This window comes from Entelurus aequoreus, linkage group LG25 (assembly GCF_033978785.1).
Source record: "Entelurus aequoreus isolate RoL-2023_Sb linkage group LG25, RoL_Eaeq_v1.1, whole genome shotgun sequence".
Taxonomy (NCBI): domain Eukaryota; kingdom Metazoa; phylum Chordata; class Actinopteri; order Syngnathiformes; family Syngnathidae; genus Entelurus; species Entelurus aequoreus.
The window spans coordinates 4,684,898-4,710,215 of record NC_084755.1 but is presented as its reverse complement, the minus strand read 5'-3'; the positions used below and the strand labels follow the sequence as shown (position 1 = coordinate 4,710,215).

Sequence of the window (25,318 nt, the reverse complement as noted above, 5' to 3'; positions counted from 1 at the left end):
TTTCAGCCGGATATTTCCCGGGAGATTTAAAATGTCACTTTATAAGTTAACCCGGCCGTAGTGGCATGTGTTGCAATGTTAAGATTTCATCATTGATATATAAACTATCAGACTGCGTGGTCGGTAGTAGTGGCTTTCAGTAGGCCTTTAAGTGTCCTTCAATCCCAACCTAAATGTTTCTCCAAAGATGCCGAATAAGCTTCCTGGACCACTTCAGGCTGAGAAACGGCTTTAAATTTCTTAGCTAGCTTAAAAAAAAGAAAAGGAGGAATCAAATTTCAAGCTTTGGAAAGAGGCAGCTTCAGCGACTGTTTATTTACTGCAGGTAAGCCTGGTCCCAAAATAGCACAAGCAAAACCTGCATGTTGAAGTCATAGGCGTTTAATGTAAATGCATTTTGAAGCAAGCTTAAAGGCCTACTGAGATGAATTTTTTTTAATTTAAACGGGGATAGCAGATCCATTCTATGTGTCATACTTGATCATTTCACGATATTGCCATATTTTTGCTGAAAGGATTTAGTAGAGAACGACGACGACAAAGATCGCAACTTTTGGTATCTGACAAAAAAAAAGCCTTGCCCCTACCGGAAGTAGCGTGACGTAGTCAGTTGAACATTTCCGCAAAGTTCCCTATTGTTTACAGTGATGGCGGCCAGAAGGGAGAGCGATTCAGACCGAGAAAGCGAAGATTTCCCCATTAATTTGAACGAGGATGAAAGATTTGTGGATGAGGAAAGTGCAAGTGAAGGACTAGTGGGGAGTGGAAGCGATTCAGATAGGGAAGGTACTGTGAGAGGCGGGTGGGACCTGGTTTTTAGCTGTGAATGACTAAGAAAGTAAATAAACACAAGACATATATATATACTCTATTAGCCACAACACAACCAGGCTTATATTTAATATGACACAAATTAATCCCGCATAAAAACACCTAGGTGTTTGTTATGCTAGCTCCTAGCTCCTAGCTACTAGCTCTTGTCCATATAACCCGCCAATACAATTCAAACACCTACACAACACACACACTCACTCAGCCAAAAGGACCGTTCACCTAACCCAAGGTTCATAAAGCTGATATATTTAACCAAAGTTACATACGTGACACGCACGTACGGGCAAGCGATCAAATGTTTGGAAGCGCAGCTGCATACTCACGGTACCGCGTCTGTGTATCCAAATTAAAAGGAATCCTGGTAAGAGTCTGTGTTGTCCCAGTTCTCTACAGGCGTCTGTGTATCGAAGTCAAAGTCCTCCTGGTTAGAGTCTCTGTTATCCGAGTTCTTCCATCTTGACTGCATCTTTCGGGAATGTAAACAATGAAACACCGGCTGTGTTGTGTTGCTGACTTCCCTCGCAAAATACTCCCCTTCGCACCAACAACTTTCTTCTTTGCTTGCTCAGCTTCTTTCTCCATAATGCAATGAACAAATTGCAACAGATTCACCAACACAGATGTCCACAATACTGTGGAATTATGAGATGAAAACAGAGCTATTTTGTGTTGGCTTCAATGGGGGAGCCATACCTCTGTTTCACTGGCTACGTCACACGCATACGTCATTCTCCAAAGGAGTTTTCAACCGGAAGTTTAGCGGGGAATTTAAAATGTCACTTTATAAGTTAACCCGGCCGTATTGGCATGTGTTGCAATGTTAAGATTTCATCATTGATATATAAACTATCAGACTGCGTGGTCGCTAGTAGTGGCTTTCAGTAGGCCTTTAATTAACATACTGTTGAGTATTTGCTCTAAGTCATATTCTGCATTACTTTTGTTCCTTGTTAAGCAGATTTATTGTTTGCCTTTTTTTTGGCAGTAATCTACAACATCTGGCTGTTCGCCCGGCATCAGTTTGGCAATCAGCTAATATTACTGGTCATGTGAATGTGATGTAAAGATGGGATTTAACGCTCTGACCTGCACCACAAACTCAAACAGATGTTGCATTTTCTAAAGGCTAAAATGTTGTAAAACAATTTGGAACCATCCTTAAAAACGCAAAATTGTAAATGGTGGACATACCAAAGCACATTTTACTGTTGATTGTTGTTAGTGCCACTCCACTCCCATGGGTCAACACCCTGGAAAAGCTTGAGTGTGTACACTGAAATAGCCTGTCAACACTTTCCATTCAGTAGCTAGTTTGACTACTCTCTGGACTGGCCACCTTCTGCATCCTGCTTGGCCCACATGAATTGTGACGGTCCAAATTAACGTGATGCCTCTCTTTTTTATAATGGCATCCATCTCACCCCAAAATCTTCTGCCACTGACGTCAACAGAATGCTTATGCACTAAGATCCTGAAGACTCTTAAAGGCCTACTGAAAGCCACGACTAGCGACCACGCAGTCTGATAGTTTATATATCAATGATAAAATCTTAACATTGCAACACATGCCAATACGGCCGGGTTAACTTATAAAGTGACATAAATTTCCCGCTAAACTTCCGGTTGAAAACGTCTATGTATGATGACGTATGCGCGTGACGTCGATGGTTGAAGCGGAAGTATTGGGACACATTGTATCCAATACAAACAGCTCTGTTTTCATCTCAAAATTCCACAGTATTCTGGACATCTGTGTTGGTGAATCTTTTGCAATTTGTTTAATGAACAATGAAGACTGCAAAGAAGAAAGCTGTAGGTGGGATCGGTGTATTAGCGGCTGGCTGCAGCAACACAACCAGGAGGACTTTGAGTCGGATAGCAGACGCGCTATCCGACGCTAGCCGCCGACCGCATCGATGATCGGGTGAAGTCCTTCGTCGCGCCGTCGATCGCTGGAACGCAGGTGAGCACGGGTGTTGATGAGCAGATGGGGGCTGGCATAGGTGGAGCGCTAATGTTTTTATCATAGCTCTGATGAGGTCCCGTAGCTAAGTTAGCTTCAATGGCGTCGTTAGCAACAGCATTGCTAGGCTTCGACAGGTGGCACAGCATTAACCGTGTAGTTACAGGTCCAGTGTTTGGTTCGGTGTCTCCTGATAGTAGTATTGTTGATCTTCTGTCTATCCTTCCAGTCAGTGGCTTATTTCTTTTGTTTCTATCTGCATTTAAGCACGATGCTATCACGTTAGCTCCGTAGCTAAAGTGCTTCACCGATGTATTGTCGTGGAGATAAAAGTCACTGTGAATGTCCATTTCGCGTTCTCGACTCTCATTTTCAAGAGGATATAGTATCCGAGGTGGTTTAAAATACTAATCCGTGATCCACAATAGAAAAAGGAGAAAGTGTGGAATCCAATGAGCCCTTTTACCTAAGTCACAGTCAGAGCGAAAAAAGATACGTCCTGCATTGCACTCTAGTCCTTCACTCTCACGTTCCTCATCCACGAATCTTTCATCCTCGCTCAAATTAACCGGGTAATCGTCGCTTTCTCGGTCCGAATCGCTCTCGCTGCTGGTGTAAACAATGGGGAAATGTCAGGAGCCTTTCAACCTGCGACGTCACGCTACTTCCGGTACAGGCAAGGCTTTTTTTTAATCAGCGACCAAAAGTTGCGAACTTTATCGTCGTCGTTCTCTACTAAATCCTTTCAGCAAAAATATGGCAATATCGCGAAATGATCAAGTATGACACATAGAATGGATCTGCTATCCCCGTTAAATAAATAAAAAATCATTTCAGTAGGCCTTTAAAACTAGTTTCCAACGAGAAACAACCTTTTTTACCTGTTATTGACTATGGAGATGTGTTGTACATGAATGCTACTCCACACGCTGGATAGTGTGTACCACGGGGCACTGAGATTCATCACCAACTGTGCTCCCCTTACTCACCATTGCGTATTATACTCAATGGTTAACTGGACGTCTTTATGCGCTCGACGCCTCAATCATTGGTATGTGTTCATCTACAAAACCATTCTGGGTATCACTCCATCTTATCTGTCTTGTCTTTTAACAAAGAAACAAGGAAGTCACAATCTTCGTTCAATGAATGTTCTGCAATGTGTCGTCCCCAAAGTAAGAACTGAACTGGGCAAGAAAGCATTTAGGTTTTCAGCAGCGAAGGCTTGGAATAACCTACAATCGAATCTTCAACTTCAAACCCTTGTTACATTAAATGAGTTTAAAGCTTCTGTGAACGGATTGCAGTGTACCTTGTCTGTATGCACATGTGTTATGTCAGCAAGTTTTAATGTTGTAAATTTGATGTTTTATGTATTTGTTTACTGTTTTTAATGTAACCTTGCTGCTGCCCTCTTGGCCAGGTCTCCCTTGGAAAAGGGATCTTTGATCTCAATGGGATTTTACCTGGTTAAATAAAGGCTAAATAAAAAAAAGTAGTGCGATTTGGTTTGGTTTTCCCTTTTCCGGGGCCACCAGATACCAAAGCCATACTGTCATTGCCATTTACTGATACTATTACTATCCTGCCTTCACACTCTGCAGTGGAAACGCAATGCTGATCAATACCAATAGCAATCATTTCATCACAAAGTGCCAAGAACCGCTCGATGGAAACATACCGGTAGTTGTGCAAATGTTCTTCGAATCTTAAATATTCGTTTTGCTTCATGAAGTTTGGGCCACATCTCTGTCACTGCGCAAAGCCGCTAAACAACCGGCTTGACTCGTGTCAGGTTTGTTGTCGTTAGGTGTACCGTAATTTCCGGACTATAAGCCGCTACTTTTCCCCCTCGTTCTGGTCCCTGCGGCTTATACAAGGGTGCGGCTTATTTACGGCCTGTTCTTCTCCGACACCGACGAAGAGGATTTCGGTGGTTTTAGTACGCAGGAGGAAGACGATGACACAATGATTAAAGACTGACTTTTCATAGGCTGGTTATTTTGATAACGTACAGGCGAGCACTTTGTATTACTTTGCACCGTTGTATTATTTGTGCTCTGCACGAATGCTGTTCGCCATGTCAAAGATGTGAAAGTTTGATTGAATGATTGAAAGATCTATAGTTAATAAATGGGACGCTTTGCGTTCCCAAACAGTCATCTCTGTCCCGACAATCCCCTCCGTGGTAGCAGGAACCCCTATATACTACGCTAATTACACATCAAAACCCTGCGGCTTATAGTCGGGTGCAGCTTATATATGGAGCAATCTGTATTTTCCCCTAAATTTAGCTGGTGCGGCTTATAGTCAGGTGCGGCTTATAGTCCGGAAATTACGGTATATATCCCGGAAAGCTAAAAGAGTTATCTTCTTCTTGAGAGTAGTTTTGAAAGTCAACAACCGTCAAAAACGTGCGCTACCAATAACTACAGGAATTAAGTAACAAACGTACTGTGTAAGCTCTCAAGTGGTGGACATGAGTCAGTCGGCACAGTGTGAGCTCCTCCTCTATCATTGGCTTTAGCGTACTGTGTGAAAACAACCCTCCTAAAATAGTTTAGTCCGAATCTTGAATTATACCGACTGAACCTTTTCCGACAAATGTGTTTGGACGGGTTGTCGAGATTGTATATATTAGTATTTGATTGTCCAACCTTTAAATGCAAACATCCTTGCCTTCATTTCGTCTGCTTTGGTCTTGATGAATGGACTTGATTAAAGATGAGAATTGTCGTCATACCGTTCAATTCCTCCTACTTGGTAGCCGAGAGGTGTGATGTCCAGAATCACAGCAATTGAGCAATCTTGGAAGGACAAACATTTACCTTCTCATCATTGAATCCTAAAATAGAATGTTGACTCAGTTTGTTGGAACACTATCTTGGTCCTTTTTAGATAACGGAAATATTGCGCCCGTAGTATTTTCCCTGTTTGAACCACTAATCATTACAATGCCGTAAGAAAACAAGTGTACTATTAATACACCTCATTTCTAGTCCAACCACCAGCACATAGCAGAGAAGTGATCGCCATGGCAACAGCTTGGGTGTGATTGTTTAACAATGGCTTGTAATGCCTTTGAACTTACCTGAGGGGGCAGATTTGTGCTTGCTGAACATAAGGTTTGTCATTGGTTTAAATATTCGCATTTAAAACATTAAAATTAGCTTTTTAGCCGCCATGTAAATCACAATGCTGTCAAGTGGGTGCTTGTCAAAAATGCCATGCAAAGAAGTCCTCGTCATAAAAATGCAAAAGAGCACTAAGAATACAACGGCGCATTGTTGCATCCGAGGCTTCATCCGTACAAGCGTGCTTCAGGCTGTTTCTTCCCTCAGCTGAGCGACCAATTAAAGTCCATCCTCCCACACGCCGCCTTATGAAGGTGGCATTGACAAAACATGAGATGCGGTTTATGTAATTTAGAATTCTGTTTAAAAAAAACAAAAAAACAGAGCAGTTATGTTATTCATCTGCAGAAAGCACAATAGGTGACGCATACTGGAAAATATGGCGTAGCGCAATAAGTTCTGAAAACTCCGAGGGGATGGGGATATCGTAAAGGAGCACGGACAGCTGTGTAAAGGTTGTGTCACGGTGCATTTACCCAGACGGAGCAAAGTGGGAAAGGGTGGAGGAGGAGAGAGGGAGGGGGGAATAGCTTAAGTCAAAGTGAATGCACTCCTTGTGGAGCTCACTTACTGCCGGTAAAGGCAATCCAGCGGGCGTATTTGGTGGCTTCTCGACGCCAGTGCGATGCCACGAGGAGTCCGCAGGTGACAGTGAGGGAGATGATGCCCATGATGATAAAGAAAAGCGTGGTGACCCACTCAGGGGGCAGCCGTGGCGGGATGCAGGTCCGGTCTCGTCCGTGGATGGTCTGACATTGCCGAACTAGACCAACTGTTAGAGCACCTGAATAGAGGAAGTACATATTTTATTAAACACGTAATAATAATAATAGTATTTATTAGTGGTGTAACGGTACGCGTATTTGTATTGAACCGTTTCGGTACGGGGGTTCGGTTCGGAGGTGTACCGAACGAGTTTCCACACGGACATATTAAGTAGCGTAACGCACGTTGTGTAAACAACGCACACCGAGGCACAACACACGGCATGCTAGCAGCTAACGGGCTAGGATAGACTGACCATACGTCCTCTTTTCACCGGACATGTCCTCTTTTGCGGAGCTGTCAGGGCGGAGTTTCTTAAATGCCTCAAATGTCCGGCATTTTGAGTTAGGGTTGCGTGTATTTTCAATGTACGTTCAGGGTTAAGAAGGGGTTAAAAACAAAACAAATTTTGCGCGCAGCAGCATTGGTGAGGGAGGGAGAGAGAGAGAGAGAGAGTTATGATAAACGTGCATGCGTCGCCAGGCTCTGCTTTTTATCCATAGATTTATTACATTTAATTTTTTATTATCTATAGCAGGGGTGTCAAAAGTGGGCCCCGGAGGCCATTTGCGGCCCACAGCTAATGTTTTAAAGGCCCACGGCACATTCTAAAAATACTATTAAAATAAACAAAAACATAACAAAAGTGAAATAAAAAAGCTTAAAGGTTAAATGTCATTTAGAAAAAGTTGCAATGTTGACTAATAAAACAAAGCTGTTTTTTTTCTTTTCAAACTGTCATTGCTCAAAACATAATATTGAATCAAAATCAATGTTATTATGAATTATTGACCTATCCAAGGTTCCCATTACTTCACATCAAATATTCCACTAATACAAATATTTTTGGTAAATTAATAACCCAAAAATGTATATTTTGTTGTTTTCTTACTGTACCGAAAATGAACCGAACCGTGACCTCTAAACCGAGGTACGTGCCGAACCGACATTTTTGTGTACCGTTACACCCCTAGTATTTATACAAACACCTTAAAAGCCTAAAATCTGTGTCTAAAAAAAAATGACATGATCCATAAAGGGAAGTCCAAAGTGCAGCCGCTCTGCTTACAATAAGGCCCAGAAGGAATGCAAAGCCATCTTTAATTTGCCACAGATACTGTGTGCACTCAGGGGTGAATGTGGTTTCTCCACTCCAATTATAGCAGCCAAAGACACATTCAATTGCTCTTCCATATACGCCTTGACCAACACCTCATTTTGATCAACGCTATATTGACCTACAAATTAAAACCAATAGACCAGGGGTCGGCAACCTTTACCACTCAAAGAGCCATTTTGGCAAGTTTCACAAATTAAAGAAAATAATGGGAGCCACAAAAAAAAATTTAAAATATAAAATGAAAAACACCGCATAAATAGCTTAAATGCTTTGTGCTATGTTAACCAGGGGTCTCAGACACACACACCGGCACACACTTTAATGTGGAAATTTGATGTTAGTGCGGCCCGCGAGTTTTGAATGAATGGCGCTTGACAGCGTCATACTTGCCAACCCTCTCATTTTTTCCGGGAGACTTCCCAATATCAGGGCGTGATGGCGCTGCTTTTGGCGCCCTCTACAGCCTGCCCAAACAGTGCAACTGCTCGACCACATGTAGAATGCAGTTTCGGCTTGCTGACGTTAGTGACAGCAAGGCGTACTAGGTCAGCAGCCACACATCTTACACTGACGGTAGCCTTATAAAAACAACTTTAACACTGTTACGTTACAAATATGCGCCACACTTTGAACCCACACCAAAAAAGAATGACAAACACATTTCTGGAGAACATCTGCACTGTAACACAACATATTTTTTTAACATAAACACAACACAACCAATACCCAGAATCCCATGCAGCCCTAACTCTTCCGCTCAACCAACGCACGGGGGGGGGGGGGGGGGGGTTTGATGTGTGGGGGGATTTGGTGGTAGCGGGGGTGTATAATCTAGACCGGAAGAGTTAGGGCTGCATGGGATTCTGGGTATTGGTTGTGTTGTGTTTATGTTGTGTTACGGTGGGATGTTCTCCAGAAATGTGTTTTTCATTCTTTTTTGGTGTGGGTTCACAGTGTGGCGCATATTTGTAATGTAACAGTGTTAAAGTTGTTTGATACGGCTAAAATAGGATTATATTTTCCCTGGGAGTTATCTAGGAGAGGCACTGAGATCCATAAGTCTCCTGGGAAAATCGGGGGGGTCGGCAAGTATGCAGCTGAGCCGCATCTGAGTGGTCAAAGAGCCGCATGCGGCTCCGGAGCCGCGGGTTGCCGACCCCTGCAATAGACGATATTATTGCCGTCATTTTTTGAGACCAAATCAACCACTGATGTAATGATAATAAATAATAAATAATAACAACGCATGTATATCCTTTCAAATGCAATAAACTTGTATTTCTGGAATATTTTTAACACTGTAAACGAAATGTAAACGTTTAAACCTCCCGAGTTAAATAAAACAAACATAAAGAACGTTGTCTGTTGGCAAAATGTTGCACTTGAATAAAAATCACAACCACAAGCAAAACAATGGGTTCTGTCTCTGTTAAGGAGGGGCTGAAACAACATCCCGGACCCAACAAAGAACATTCCTACCATCAACAGTCAAAGCCTGACCAAGTACTGATATTCATATTACGAAAAGGGCACAATCGATTACCAGAGGAAGAAGTAGTATCTCTGTTAGAGGAATGAGACCCGAGTGGCGTCACGGCAAAGTGTCGGCAGTTAAAGCAGGAACATGCCTCACTGGCACCGGTACTCTGGATGGAAGAATTCTATTAGGCTGCATCCTGAAGGGGAATGTCTAGCTGACTAAGCAAAAGCAGACCAGTGCAGCAGTGTACACTTGATGCTCCCTGGTCCTTTCGATCAGTGGTTTAGCTGTCACACATAATTAGCAAATGTACACAAATAACCAGACAGGCAATTGCCCTGTGTGGAAAAATTGGCAAAACCGTAAATCAATTTAAAAAATTAAAAAAAAAACTATAGAAACCACAAACAGCCGTTTGTAATAGTCAATGTTCTCAACCATTTCTGACCTTTTTATAGAAAGAACAAGGAAATCAAATGGTGGCTCACCAGATGGGCAGATACTTGCATAAAACAAAGATCAGGCCGAGTTTCTTAAAGTCTTGGCAGTTGAACGAATCAAAACCTATCCATCCATCCATCTTCTTCTGTTATCCGAAGTCGGGTCGCAGGGGAAGCAGCCTAAGCAGGGAAGCCCAGACATTCCTCTCCCCAATCACTTCATCCAGTTCTTCCCGAGGCGTTCCCAGGCCAGCCGGGAGACATAGTCTTCCCAACGTGTCCTGGGTCTTCCCCGTGGCCTCTTACCGGTCAGACGTGCCCTAAACACCTCCCTAGGGAGGCGCTCGGGTGGCATCCTGACCAGATGCCCGAATAATAAAATCAAAACCTAAATCATATTAATTCTGATTGCATACTTTTATACAACAGAGTGAAACAATTCTTGTAGGAGCATGTTTGGGACAAGTTTAGTGGATCCAGAACTATCCTCTCACACTAGAGCTGTCCTTGCTCGTTTGCGAGCATGACCTAATGAAATGTCTTCCAAAACAATCTGATTAGCCCAGTTGCTATCGATTCAATGCCCCCGAGAATGCAATGATCTGGATAATGAGAATATTCAATGGTACACCTTAAAGTCATATTTGTATACGATCCAAACAGCAAGCAACTCCTTTTTGAAAGAGCTATTGTAGGGGCATGGTTAGTTCAGGCCGTGGAGAGGAAATCCTGCCCCTTGTAAAAGCCAGTGAAGGATTGTTCTGACTGAAACAACAAAACAATGGCAATGGTACAATAGCAACACTCCAACTCTACTGTTCAATTCGTGTTAAAGGGATATTTTCTGTCAGATTCAGCTAACAGCATGTCTAATCGTCATGGCCATTTCCTTCTCATACTGCAGAATGCTTAAAAAATTACACCTTAGGCCAGTCCTTCTCAAATAGTGGGGTGGGTTAGGGTTATCACGGGTACTGCAGATGTGGGGAACCCCCCCCCGGGCGACCGGTGCAATGGACGTCGAGTGGATCTAGCATAATATTGTGAGAGTCCAGTCCATAGTGGATCTAACATAATAGTGAGAGTCCAGTTCATAGTGGATCTAACATAATAGCGAGAGTCCAGTCCATAGTGGATCTAACATAATAGTGTGAGAGTCCAGTCCATAGTGGATCTAACATAATAGCAAGAGTCCAGTCCATAGTGGATCTAACATAATAGCGAGAGTCCAGTCCATGGTGGATCTAACATAATAGTGAGAGTCCAGTCCATAGTGGATCTAACATAATAGTGAGAGTCCAGTCCATAGTGGATCTAACATAATAGTGAGAGTCCAGTCCATAGTGGATCTAGCATAATAGTGAGACTCCAGTCTATAGTGGATCTAACAGAATAGTGAGACTCCAGTCCATAGTGGATCTAACATAATAGTGAGAGTCCAGTCCATAGTGGATCTTACATAATAGTGAGACTCCAGTCCATAATGGATCTAACATAATAGCGAGAGTCCAGTCCATAGTGGATCTAACATAATAGCGAGAGTCCAGTCCATAGTGGATCTAACATAATAGTGAGAGTCCAGTCCATAGTGGATCTTACATAATAGTGAGACTCCAGTCTATAGTGGATCTAACATAATAGTGAGACTCCAGTCCATAGTGGATCTAACATAATAGTGAGAGTCCAGTCCATAGTGGATCTTACATAATAGTGAGACTCCAGTCCATAGTGGATCTAACATAATAGTGAGAGTCCAGTCCATAGTGGATCTTACATAATAGTGAGAGTCCAGTCCATAGTGGATCTTACATAATAGTGAGACTCCAGTCCATAGTGGATCTAACAGAATAGTGAGACTCCAGTCCATAGTGGATCTAACAGAATAGTGAGAGTCCAGTCCATAGTGGATCTTACATAATAGTGAGACTCCAGTCCATAGTGGATCATACATAATAGTGAGAGTCCAGTCCATAGTGGATCTAACATAATAGTGAGACTCCAGTCCACAGTGGATCTAACATAATAGTGAGAGTCCAGTCCATAGTGGATCTTACATAATAGTGAGAGTCCAGTCCATAGTGGATCTAACATAATAGTGAGAGTCCAGTCCATAGTGGATCTTACATAATAGTGAGAGTCCAGTCCATAGTGGATCTAACATAATAGTGAGAGTCCAGTCCATAGTGGATCTTACATAATAGTGAGAGTCCAGTCCATAGTGGATCTTACATAATAGTGAGAGTCCAGTCCATAGTGGATCTTACATAATAGTGAGAGTCCAGTCCATAGTGGATCTTACATAATAGTGAGACTAAGTTCTCTTTTTCTGGCCATTTTGAGCGTTTAATTGACCCCACAAATGTGATGCTCCAGAAACTCAATCTGCTCAAAGGTCAGTTTTGTAGCTTCTGTAACGAGCTAAAGTGTTTTCAGATGTGTGAACATGATTGCACAAGGGTTTTCTAATCATCAATTAGCCTTCTGAGCCAATGAGCAAACACATTGTACCATTAGAACACTGGAGTGATAGTTGCTGGAAATGGGCCTCTATACACCTATGTAGATATTGCACCAAAAACCAGACATTTGCAGCTAGAATAGTCATTTACCACATTAGCAATGTATAGAGTGTACTTCTTTAAAGTTAAGACTAGTTTAAAGTTATCTTCATTGAAAAATAAGGACATTTTAATGTGACCCCAAACTTTTGAACGGTAGTGTAATTGAGAAAAGTGGATGCGCCTGAATGACTTATAGGCCGTCCTTTCTTGAAGGCGCCCTTCTATTGCACACTAACCTTGGCCAAATTGAAGAGTAAAAGGGACAAGAGAGGCCAACTTGTGATCAGGACAGGAAGACATGAGGCTAACGTTTTTTTGCTTTTTTTTTTTTGCACTTAACAGCACTACTTTATGACCACTTCCCCAGAATCTGCTGGTCTCCTGCTGTTTCACGAGCTCGCAGAGAACTGTTTGCCATTTGAAGGGTAGACAACACTAGGATGTTACTACTGGAAACCATCCAAGCTTGATGTTTTTGTGGCAAAACAGCGTTTTTAAAGCTCAGAATACCCATGTCCAATGCACAGCGTTTGTGTCGTGTGTTGTGTCATGTGTTGTGACATGTGTTGTGACATAGTGCGCAACAGTGAAGTGTGCATGCCAGCGCAAAGTTGCAAACCTAAGGTAAATAGTGTCACTGACAGGTTTTGGTTGCTGCAGTCTACTCATTTAAAAAAAAAAGTGCATTTATCGTTTCGTAATAATTAATAATAATAATAGATTTTATTTGTAAAAAGCACTTTACATGGAGCAAACAACCTCAAAGTGCTACAGTGTATTGAAAAAATAAATCAAAAGATAATTTTAAAAAATTAAAATAAAAACTAGAACAGCCTAATTGCTAGAACTAGTATGCATATATCTAAAAAAAAAAAGGTTTTTGTAAAAAAAAAGAAGGTTTTTAAGCTTTTTTTAAAAGCATTAAAAATGAGGCAATAAATAAAAAAATATTTATTTCCCATTAAAAAAAAAGTCTAAAAGACGAGCTTTATATATCAATATATCAAGTAGCTATATTAATATTATTATACAACATATTTCTTCTCCCAAAAATATAGACTGTGAGGCTACTTATTTATTGTATTTAATATTTGTAATACAACTTGGTTATCAATCAATCAATCAATCAATGTTTACTTATATAGCCCTAAATCACGAGTGTCTCAAAGGGCTGCACAAGCCACAACGACATCCTCGGCTCAGATCCCATATCAGGGCAAGGAAAAACTCAACTCAATGGGATGACAATGAGAAACCTTGGAGGGGACCGCAGATGTGGGCCCCCCCAGAGTCCAGTCCATAGTGGATCTAACATAATATTGTGAGAGTCCAGTCCATAGTGGATCTAACATAATATTGTGAGAGTCAGTCCAGTCCTTAGTGGATCTAACATAATAGTGTGAGAGTCCAGTCCAAAGTGGATCAAGCAAAATAGTGAGAGTCCAGTCCATAGTGGATCTAACATAATAGTGTGAGAGTCCAGTCCATAGTGGATCTAACATAATATTGTGAGAGTCCAGTCCATAGTGGGTCTAACATAATATTGTGAGAGTCCAGTCCATAGTGGATCTAACATAATAGTGTGAGTGTCCAGTCCATAGTGGATCTAACATAATAGGGAGAGTCCAGTCCATAGTGGATCTAACATAATATTGTGACAGTACAGTCCATAGTGGATCTAACATAATAGTGTGAGAGTCCAGTCCATAGTGGATCTAACATAATAGTGAGAGTCCAGTCCATAGTGGATTTAACATAATAGTGTGAGAGTCCAGTCCATAGTGGATCTAACATAATACTGTGAGAGTCCAGTCCATAGTGAATCTAACTTAATAGTGAGAGTCCAGTCCATAGTGGATCTAACATAATAGTGAGAGTCCAGTCCATAGTGGATCTAACATAATAGTGTGTGAGTCCAGTCCATAGTGGATCTAACATAATAGTGAGAGTCCAGTCCATAGTGGATCTAACATAATAGTGTGAAAGTCCAGTCCATAGTGGATCTAACATAATAGTGTGAAAGTCCAGTCCATAGTGGATTTAACATAATAGTGAGAGTCCAGTCCATATTGGATATAGCATAATATTGTGAGAGTCCAGTTCATAGTGGATCTAACATAATATTGTGAGAGTCAGTCCAGTCCATAGTGGATCTAACATAATAGTGTGAGAGTCAAGTCCATAGTGGATCTAACATAATATTGTGAGAGTCAGTCCATAGTGGATCTTACATAATATTGTGAGAGTCAGTCCAGTCCATAGTGGATCTAACATAATAGTGTGAGAGTCCAGTCCATAGTGGATATAGCATAATAGTTATAAGTGCGTATGACTATTTTGTCAACAATACCATGATAATAATGATAACCGTGATAAATGTAGGTGAAAATAACCCTGATATGAACATTTCATATCATTACATCCCTATACTGACATAACAGGGCTTTGCTTTAATTAAGACATAACAGGTTCAAACTGCAGCATCAGAAAAGATCAGTAGCAGGGTGGCAAATGAGGCTTATGAGGAGAACTTGGAGTGAAAATGGTTTCAATGTTGCTACTTAAAAACATGTTCTTGTAATAATCTGCTGCCAGAGCCTGCTCTTGGATATGATTTAGCAGTTCTCAGAGGTTGTTGGGGCTCTAGAGAAAAGAAAACCACTTTAAGTGGCAAATGTGGAGGACAGTCGCCAAGAATCATAGTTTCTGTCTACAGAATGCAGCAAAAATAGCTTCGTCCAGCACAGGAAATCAGCTTTGAGTGTTATGGCCCGAGGATATTGCACTGAAGTGAGGAAAACAATGTCATGGATCTTCAAACTCACGTTGTGGTGAGTGCACTGTCTCACCTCAGGTGTTTCTGCAGGGATATTCACAGATCGGTTTTGTCCTGTATTTTGTTTACACGTGTCAGTGCAAAAACTGACATATTTGGCAGACCAAATTTGTTAATAGAATAATGTCAGGACGGCACAAACAGTTGAGAAACAAATGATGACACTCTATGGTTACTGTAAATAGGGATGATACTCAAAACCGGTTTTCTTGGTTGTTTGATAAGAAAAGAACCGAGTCCTCGGACTCTAATCCCTTTTTGAGAACCGGTACCCGTTATCGAGACCACTATAGTAAAGGAAAAGAGTTGATTCTTTATTTGAATCCTGTCCCGACCAGAAATGCTCCGTGTGACATCACAAGAAATGACGTCACGTAGCTCAGTCATTAGGCGCAGATAGAGAAAGCAGGAAAACAATGGACGGGAAAAAGCGCTCCAAGGTGTAATAAAGTTCAAAACAAAAGCTATAATCCATCGAATAACTTTACTGAGAGATTTGAGCAGGGTAAAACACATGACCAACACTTTTACCACCAACCGGAAACATAGCAACCAGGCTAGCAACGCACCTCCTTTACGGCAGCTGTCGCAACGTTCTTAAAACAACCGCAGCACATACATATATATACAACATATCTCCCTTTTTTAACTTTTGTTTATCCTTTCCTTGTAAACGTTACAAAATCACACTGTAGATGTGTTGTTTGTCTAATTATAAATAATGCAGACGAGGCGTGTTGGCTGAGTTCTTGACGTTTACTTTCACAGCGTGGCAACATGCAACACTTTTCGGGGCTACCGCGCATGCTCGTAACTCCCGTTGCATGCTGGGTAGTGTAGTTGTTATATTCTCTAGCTCATAACATTTTCCCCCCATAAAGAAATAATGTTAACTCAATAAAGTGTATTTCTTTTTTTAGCTTTAACTTTTCATTTTTTAGCATTGTAACCACATTTGCAAACAACTTTTCTCTTCATAGAATTTTCTTTCAATAAAGAAATAAAGTGCAAAAATGTCAAAGCATCATAACAAACAGTTATGTTCCAATAGCAGCAGAAGTGCACTTTTTGGAGAGCTGTATTATTTTCAGTTTTGTGCCCAAGGGACTGATTTTATTTAACACTATATTATTATTTATACACCTATAGTGATCACAGAGACAGCTTGTTTTTGTGATACTGTATATATTTGTTTCTCTGAAAAATCCCACTTAATATACTTTGGGTAACAACAGTCAATATTTATTTATTTATTAGATTTTATTTTTTTATTATATAATAAAAGTGAGCTTTTGTTAAACCAAATATTGTGTGTTTTTTTCCATATACAACAACCTATCTGGACTCGATAAGAGAATCGATAAGGAATCGGTTTGATAAGAGGATTCGATAATAGGCTCGAACTCGATAATTCCTTATCAAACATCATCCCTAACTGTAAATGACATGTGTGGTGCCTCCTGCGTGTTGCACTCTAAATACTTTGGAAGACATGCTAGCATAAATGGAATGCAAATATCTTCAGATTCATTTCTAAACATCAGACAAGCGATCAATGATTAGGGATGTAACGGTATTGCAGATACTGTGGTTTCAAAATCCCTCACAATAATGCCATGACATGTGACGGTATCAATCGAATTTATTTTTTTTCTGGCGCTTTTGCATTGGCCGGTCTAAAAATAAACTACTTCTCCCAAAATCCTAAGCGCAGCATAGGACCGACAAGGTGGTGAAAACCCGTAAAGCGGAGAAAAAATTAGGAAGAGTGCGGGAGAAGTGTGCTCGTAACTAGAGATGTCCGATAATATCGGCCTGCCGACATTATCGGACGATATATGCGTTAAAATGTAATATCGGCAATTATCGGTATCGTTTTTTTTTATTATCGGTATCGGTTTTTTTAATTTATTTTTTTTAATTAAATCCACATAAAAAACACAAGATACACTTACAATTAGTGCACCAACCCAAAAAACCTCCCTCCCCCATTTACACTCATTCACACAAAAGGGTTGTTTCTTTCTGTTATTAATATTCTGCTTCCTACATTATATATCAATATATATCAATACAGTCTGCAAGGGATACAGTCCGTAAGCACACATGATTGTGCGTGCTGCTGCTCCACTAATAGTACTAACCTTTAACAGTTAATTTTACTCATTTTCATTCATTACTAGTTTCTATGTAACTGTTTTTATATTGTTGTACTTTCTTTTTTATTCAAGAAAATGTTTTTAATTTATTTATCTTATTTTACAAATTTTTTTAAAAAGTACCTTATCTTCACCATACCTGGTTGTCCAAATTAGGCATAATAATGTGTTAATTCCACGACTGCATATATCGGTTGATATCGGTATCGGTTGATATCGGTATCGGTTGATATCGGTATCGGTAATTAAAGAGTTGGACAATATCGGAATATCGGATATCGGCAAAAAGCCATTATCGGACATCCCTACTTGTAACAGATTAGAGCAGTGGTCACCAACCTTTTCCAGCTCAAGATCCCTGGTCACAGCCAAAAACCAAAGCAAAATCTACCTCCGCGTCAACTATTTTTATATATATATATATATAAATTACCAAAAAAACGTAATTTATTAATGCATTTTAGGCAACAGTGCTTACTTACTGGAAACAAAGTCACAGCAGCACTGGTGCATGCGCACTAGTGTTGTTTGGCTTGAAAATCCTGGCGGACAAACTACACGGACTTTGCTCCGGAGATTTCCCCTTGGAGTAAACTTCATTTTCCCTCGCTTCATTTCCGTGGAGTCTCGGCGTGCGTTTAAGAGCGCACTGCTATTTTTAGATGGAGACAGGTGTGGACAATAATGGAGACAGACGCACTTGTCCCACACTAAAAGTATGCAGCGAAGGAGAAAACTATTTGATGTTGCTTTCATTTTCAATACAGCGTCCATTAGCTGCTGTGACTGAGCGTTAATAAAGTGAGGAAAGTCTTTAGTTTGTTTACTGGGATGTTCACTCCTCTTTTATTTAACTTCAAACTGTATCAGTGTTCAAATAACATCGATACTAGCTATAATGTTTTGTTATCTCCTCGAAATGAACGCAGGCTGTGAAGATTGAGTTTTAAGTGTGAGAGGTATTACTCATAATTATTTTTGTTGGCCAAACTGTTGCGCTGAACCACATGATGTTGTTGAAGAACAAAGCTTGTTTACTAAACTTCATCTTCACTGCTTTGTGTTTTGTTTTAATATCAAAAAGTTAACACCATGTTTTTTTTTTACATTACTTGTGTTTTTTTCATGTCACGAAGGTATTACTTCAAAAACCATTTATGTGACACAGCATTTTGTTAATGTTTTTTTTGTGTGTGTTAACTCTCAATGGATCTGTCCCCATACAGCATGTGCGGTAAAGAATGGATGGATAGATAATAAAAAATGTAAAAATAGAGCTAAAGGCATCATGTAATGAGAAAAAGCTGACACGTTGATATTATTAATGAAAAAAACAAAACAAATACTTGTCTTTAGATAAAATGGATAACGTTTATCTATAGCCTTTTTATTAGACCATACAAATTAGATGATGGTATTGCGTTCACACCAAACCCCAACACTGCTTTACCTATTGAAACTTGGAACTTTTATTTACGGAACAAAACTAAATATACAGTGTTAGGGCTTATTAACGAGAAATATTTTACATACACTACCGTTCAAAAGTTTGGGGTCACATTGAAATGTCCTTATTTTTCAATGAAGATAACTTTAAACTAGTCTTAACTTGAAAGAAATACACTCTATACATTGCTAATGTGGTAAATGACTATTCTAGCTGCAAATGTCTGGTTTTTGGTGCAATATCTACATAGGTGTATAGAGGCCCATTTCCAGCAACTATCACTCCAGTGTTCTAATGGTACAATGTGTTTGCTCATTGGCTCAGAAGGCTAATTGATGAATAGAAAACCCTTGTGCAATCATGTTCACACATATGAAAACACTTCAGCTCGTTACAGAAGCTACAAAACAGACCTTCCTTTGAGCAGATTGAGTTTCTGGAGCATCACATTTGTGGGGTCAATTAAACGCTCAAAATGGCCAGAAAAAGAGAACTTTCATCTGAAACTCGACAGTCTATTCTTGTTCTTAGAAATGAAGGCTATTCCACAAAATTGTTTGGGTGACCCCAAACTTTTGAACGGTAGTGTACATTTATGTTGTGCTAAAATAATTAATAATTAATATGTTTAACTAAACTGTCATTAATACGGCTTCACCAATTTAGTCACATTTTTTGCACTTAAGAAACTTCTCAATGAAGTCGGCTTCAAACTTCCTCTGTTTGTTTGATATTGTTGTCATTATTGCCACAAGTGGTGGTAAGTGTATTACAACTGAGTACCTATATGGACCACAACTGAGAAACAGACATTATTTGGCGGCCCTCTAGGAGCCCCAGCTCTATGGTTAGGAAACACTGGGCTAGAATATGCTCAAAATGAGTGAAAGCAGTGAATTGTACACAAAACACATTCAAAGAAATGGGGAAGTGACAGTGCAAACGGTGAAAGAGGAAGGTAAATATTCTTCTCCCACTTTTAAACACCAAACGTAACAATAACGCACTGTGGTGCAATAATGCAGCGATACAGTATGTGTACGGCTGTAGCCATAGATTATTTCAGTAAACTACTACCTTCATTATGTTTTTAATGAATGCACATCATCAACAATTAAATTGCACTTATCATGTGTGTGCATGTGTGCAAAAAAAATCAAAACTCTACTTTTCCCCGCCACACGGATCATTCGAGCGGCCATGCGGAAACCATGTCCACATATTCAAAGTTCCAGGCTTTTCAGGCGGTCAGGATTTTATTAAGGCTGCAGCTAACGATTATTTTTCTATCGATTAATCTATAGATTATTTTTTCGATTAATCGGTTAATCTATAGATTATTTTTTCGATTAATCTATAGATTATTTTTCCTTTTACCGATTATTTTTTTATTCAAAATGAAGATGAAAAAATAAATGTAGGCCCGTTTTTTCAAAAGGCATGGCTTTTATTTACAAAAAAAAGAAGTATGGCCACTCAGTCAACATTGACAACAACATGACTAAATATTCTGTAACAATGTAAACATTTAAAACTTTTAACATTTAACAAAATTAAAAGTAGCTTATTTGCTTTTTAATGTGCAAATATAAAAGTCAACATCCAGTGCAAATCTTAATATTCTGCAATAGTATAAGCATTTCAAAAGTAAAAGTATTGCTTATTTTACTTTAAAATGTGCAAAAATAAAGATAAACATCCAGTACAAAAAAAGTGCAAAACAAAATATTCTGTAACAACAGTGTAAACATTTCAACAAAAGTGAAAGTATTGCTTATTTGCTAAAATGTGCAAAAATAAAGATAAACATCCAATACAAAAAAGTGCCAATCTAAATATTCTGGAGCACTGTAAACATTAAGTATTGCTTTTAAAATGTGCAAAATAAACATCCAGTCCAACACAGTACACAATAACCAATTCTACTCATTCCAGTGAGTGACTAACAGTTGTAATGAAGAAAGGTTAGCATGTGTACATGTTTGGTTCTTTTCTTGTTTACAATATTCCCAGCAGCTGAAAATAGGCGCTCAGAAGGGGTCGATGTGGCTGGAACTGAGAGCTAATTAGCCTTCACCTCAAGCCAGGATTGCGAGTGAGCTGAGCTGCAGTTTAAGTTTCTAGAAGGTCAACGGGCTCATAGTGATGTTACTAGTAGTTGACTGGGAGGTGTTTATTATCATTTGGGGAGAGTCCGCTGCCTGATGCTCACCTGCTAAACACCTATCTGCTCCACGCTGAAGCGCTGACTACATGCGCTCTGAATACGCACTGCTGATTGGCTGGTAATGCTTCGTGTGTACCAATCAGATGGTTGTGTGGGTGGGACAATGCTGCGTGTGTACCAATCAGATGGTTGTGTGGGTGGGACAATGCTGCGTGTGTACCAATCAGATGGTTGTGTGGGTGGGACAATGCTGCGTGCTGAGACAGACGCAGAGGAGCGAAGCAGCTTGTTAAGACTTTAGCAGCTAAAGTTAGCTTTAGCTTAGAAACTCGTTCGGTACACCCCCGTGCCGAACCGAAAGCCCCGTACCGAAACGGTTCAATACAAAACACGTACCGTTACACCCCTAGCAGATACAAATGACACATTCATGTTTTTGTGTAATGATGACAACGTATGCTCGCGCGGACGATTGACTAGTTGATGGTTTTCTTTTCAAATGTTCGTTCATAGCCGTTGTGCTGCTATGATAGGCCATTTCCGCTCGACACAGTGTGCATACAACAACATTATTAGGCCGTTTATTGAAATACTCCCACACTTTTGACCACTTTTGGCATGCTTTTCCCCCCTCGCTCGCACCGCTCGCATCGTCTGCTTTGATCGTCTGCTTTGCGGTCCGCCATGACGGTAGTGTGACGTAAATATGCGACGCGTCGACGCACAAAAACGGCGTCGACGTATTTACGTAACCGATGACGTCGACTACGTCGACGCGTCGTTTCAGCCTTAGATTTTATCATTTTTTTATTGGTTGCATTCAAATAACTAATCAAAGCAACAAAATATAGAATATAATAGAATATAATAGAATAGAAAGCACTTTATTGATCCCTGGGGGAAATTTAGCACCACAGTTCTCTCACAATAAACGATAAACACTTAGGTATTTTTTTACATGTGAATAATATAAATACAGTCTATTACACAGCATTATTCACATGTGAATAATATAAATACAGTCTATTATACAGCATTATTCACATGTGAATAATATAAATACAGTCTATTATACAGCATTATTCACGTGTGAATAATATAAATACAGTCTATTATACAGCATTATTCACATGTGAATAGTATAAATACAGTCTATTATACAGCATTATTCACATGTGAATAGTATAAATACAGTCTATTATACAGCATTATTCACATGTGAATAATATAAATACAGTCTATTATACAGCATTATTCACATGTGAATAGTATAAATACAGTCTATTATACAGCATTATTCACATGTGAATAGTATAAATACAGTCTATTATACAGCATTATTCACATGTGAATAGTATAAATACAGTCTATTATACAGCATTATTCACATGTGAATAATATAAATACAGTCTATTATACAGCATTATTCACATGTGAATAATATAAATACAGTCTATTATACAGCATTATTCACATGTGAATAGTATAAATACAGTCTATTATACAGCATTATTCACATGTGAATAATATAAATACAGTCTATTATACAGCATTATTCACATGTGAATAGTATAAATACAGTCTATTATACAGCATTATTCACATGTGAATAGTATAAATACAGTCTATTATACAGAATTATTCACATGTGAATAAAATAAATAGTCTATATTACAGCATTATTCACATGTGAATAAAATAAATACAGTCTATTATACAGCATTATTCACATGTGAATAGTATAAATACAGTCTATTATACAGAATTATTCACATGTGAATAGTATAAATACAGTCTATTATACAGAATTATTCACATGTGAATAGTATAAATACAGTCTATAATACAGCATTATTCACACGTGAATAATCTAAATACAGTCTACTATACAGCATTATTCACACGTGAATAATCTAAATACAGTCTATTATACAGCATTATTCACATGTGAACAGTATAAATACAGTCTATTATACAGAATTATTCACATGTGAATAAAATAAATAGTCTATAATACAGCATTATTCACATGTGAATAAAATAAATACAGTCTATTATACAACATTATTCACATGTGAATAATATAAATACAGTCTATTATACAGCATTATTCACATGCGAATAATATAAATACAGTCTATTATACAGAATTATTCACATGTGAATAAAATAAATAGTCTATAATACAGCATTATTCACATGTGAATAAAATAAATACAGTCTATTATACAACATTATTCACATGTGAATAATATAAATACAGTCTATTATACAGCATTATTCACATGCGAATAGTATAAATACAGTCTATTATACAGAACTATTCACATGTGAATAATATAAATACAGTCTATAATACAGCATTATTCACACGTGAATAATATAAATACAGTCTATTATACAGCATTATTCACATGTGAATAACATAAATACATGAATTAAAGCTTTTTTCTAATTAAATTAATTAATGTAATCGATTAATCATTGCAGTCTTAGATCTGTCATCATGAAGTTACATCCATCGCATCTTTATTTTCTAAATGCTAATTGTGCGCTGCATTGATGAATTGTGCGATGTCAGGTTGTTGACAATGAACCTTCCCTGACCCAGTTACTAAGCCGTCGTCCTGCAGCCGGGACAAAGAGATGAAGCTGTAGATCAAGAGAATGTTTTCAGGACAGAAAAAAAAAACCACTCGGGACACGACAACAACACTTGTTTTTGTCTGCGAATTTGACTGAAAGAGTGATCACTTTAAAAGTGCTGAGGTTGTTATTGTTAATGATGTCCCTGCTTATTATTTCAACAGTTATTTGTATGGATTAGCTTGTAAACAAAAGTCAAACACAGAGGATGCTGACTAAATATCACTGCAGAACAAGCAACAATCCAAGTGTTTCCAAAGTATTTGTATTAGGGTTGTCCCTAAAAAAAGTATTAAGATACTTTGATACTTTTAAAATAAAGTGCACGTAGGGCTGGGCGATATATGGAATATAGTCCATATATCGTGGGTTTGTCTCTGTGCCATGTGGAAAATGACTATTTCGTGAGTATTCCAGTATACGTTCTCATGCTTTTAGCTGCGGGCATTACACTACAGGCTTTTCTCACTCTTTCTTGTCTCTCCTTCTCACAGAGACATAAAACAAGCGCACCTTGTTACATACGTCACATTCTGTCGCACGTGCAACGTCAAACAAGTTGAAAACTTATTGGGGTATTACCATTTAGTGGTCAATTGTACGGAATATGTACTGTACTGTGCAATCTACTAATAAAAGTTTCAATCAATGCGGTGCGAGTGGTAATACGAGAGAGAGAAGGTGCCAATCTGGTAACAAAAGGAGGAAGAATTAATTCCCAAGAAAAACAGCAGGGGGTCCATCGTCTGGCGGTGGTTTGGCTTCAAGCGGGAAGATGTTGAACAGACAACCGTGATATGTCAAGCATGCGGCAAAAGCGTTGCTACAAAATGTAGCATTACTGCTAATGTGTAGCATCAAGTCACTCGCTGGAGAATGAAGAGTGCTTGAAACGCCGCATGTCAACATCTACGTTCGGTGCCACACCCACAAAATGACGAAGCAACCAGCACTGACCCAATTGAGCCTGGCGTCTTCCATTTCCACATCAACACCGTATGAAACAAATAGTCAACAACAGAAGGAGATAACGTCCGCAGGAACCTACCACATAGCCAAGGACAAAAACAAAATGACATGCAGATAAGTATTCAGAGCCTTAGCTCAATACTTAGTTCAGGGATGTCCAAAGTGCGGCCCGGGGGCCTTTTGCGGCCCGCAGGTAATTTTTTAACGGCCCCACGGCATATTCTAAAAATACCATAAAAAAATAAAATAAAAAAAACATAAAAAGTGGTATAAAAGAGCAAACAGGTGACAATAAAATGTTGCTATGTTGACTCTAATAACACTAAGCTGTCATGCAGGCTGTTTCTTTCTTTAAAACATAATAATGAATCAAAAACAATGTTATTATGAATTATTGACCTATTCAAGGCTCCAATTACATTAAATATTCCACTTTGAGATATTTTTGGGGGAAAATGTTGCATATTCTGTGTTTGCCATATAAAAAACTACGTTTTTTTATTTATTTTTTAAAAGAAGGGCCTAAAATGAACAAACAAGGAACATAAACAACAATACAAGTTATAATTGACGGTTAGATCTGAAGTTGATCTCGAGACTATTGTGTTAACAGTTTAAAAAAAAACTTTACTGAGCAGGACCCTTTTGGATCCCCAATCATTTTAGTGGGACTTTTTTTTTTTAAGTGTCATTGCTCAAAAAAAAATTAAAATCAATGTTATGAGTTATGTTATGAGCTCCAATTATTATATAATCTGAAATTTTACACTTTAAAATTTTATTGGGGGAAAATATTG

At 39.0% G+C, this 25,318-nt stretch overlaps 1 protein-coding gene across 1 annotated transcript in view; it reads right to left on the bottom strand.

Annotated features, from left to right (window-relative positions):
* Positions 1–25,318, bottom strand: part of mosmoa (modulator of smoothened a) — a 46,099-nt gene that overhangs the window by 9,087 nt on the left and 11,694 nt on the right. The window contains exon 2 of the mRNA XM_062036373.1: positions 6,503–6,715. Coding sequence (XP_061892357.1) covers positions 6,503–6,715 — 213 coding nt within the window. The remainder of the gene's footprint in view (positions 1–6,502; positions 6,716–25,318) is intronic.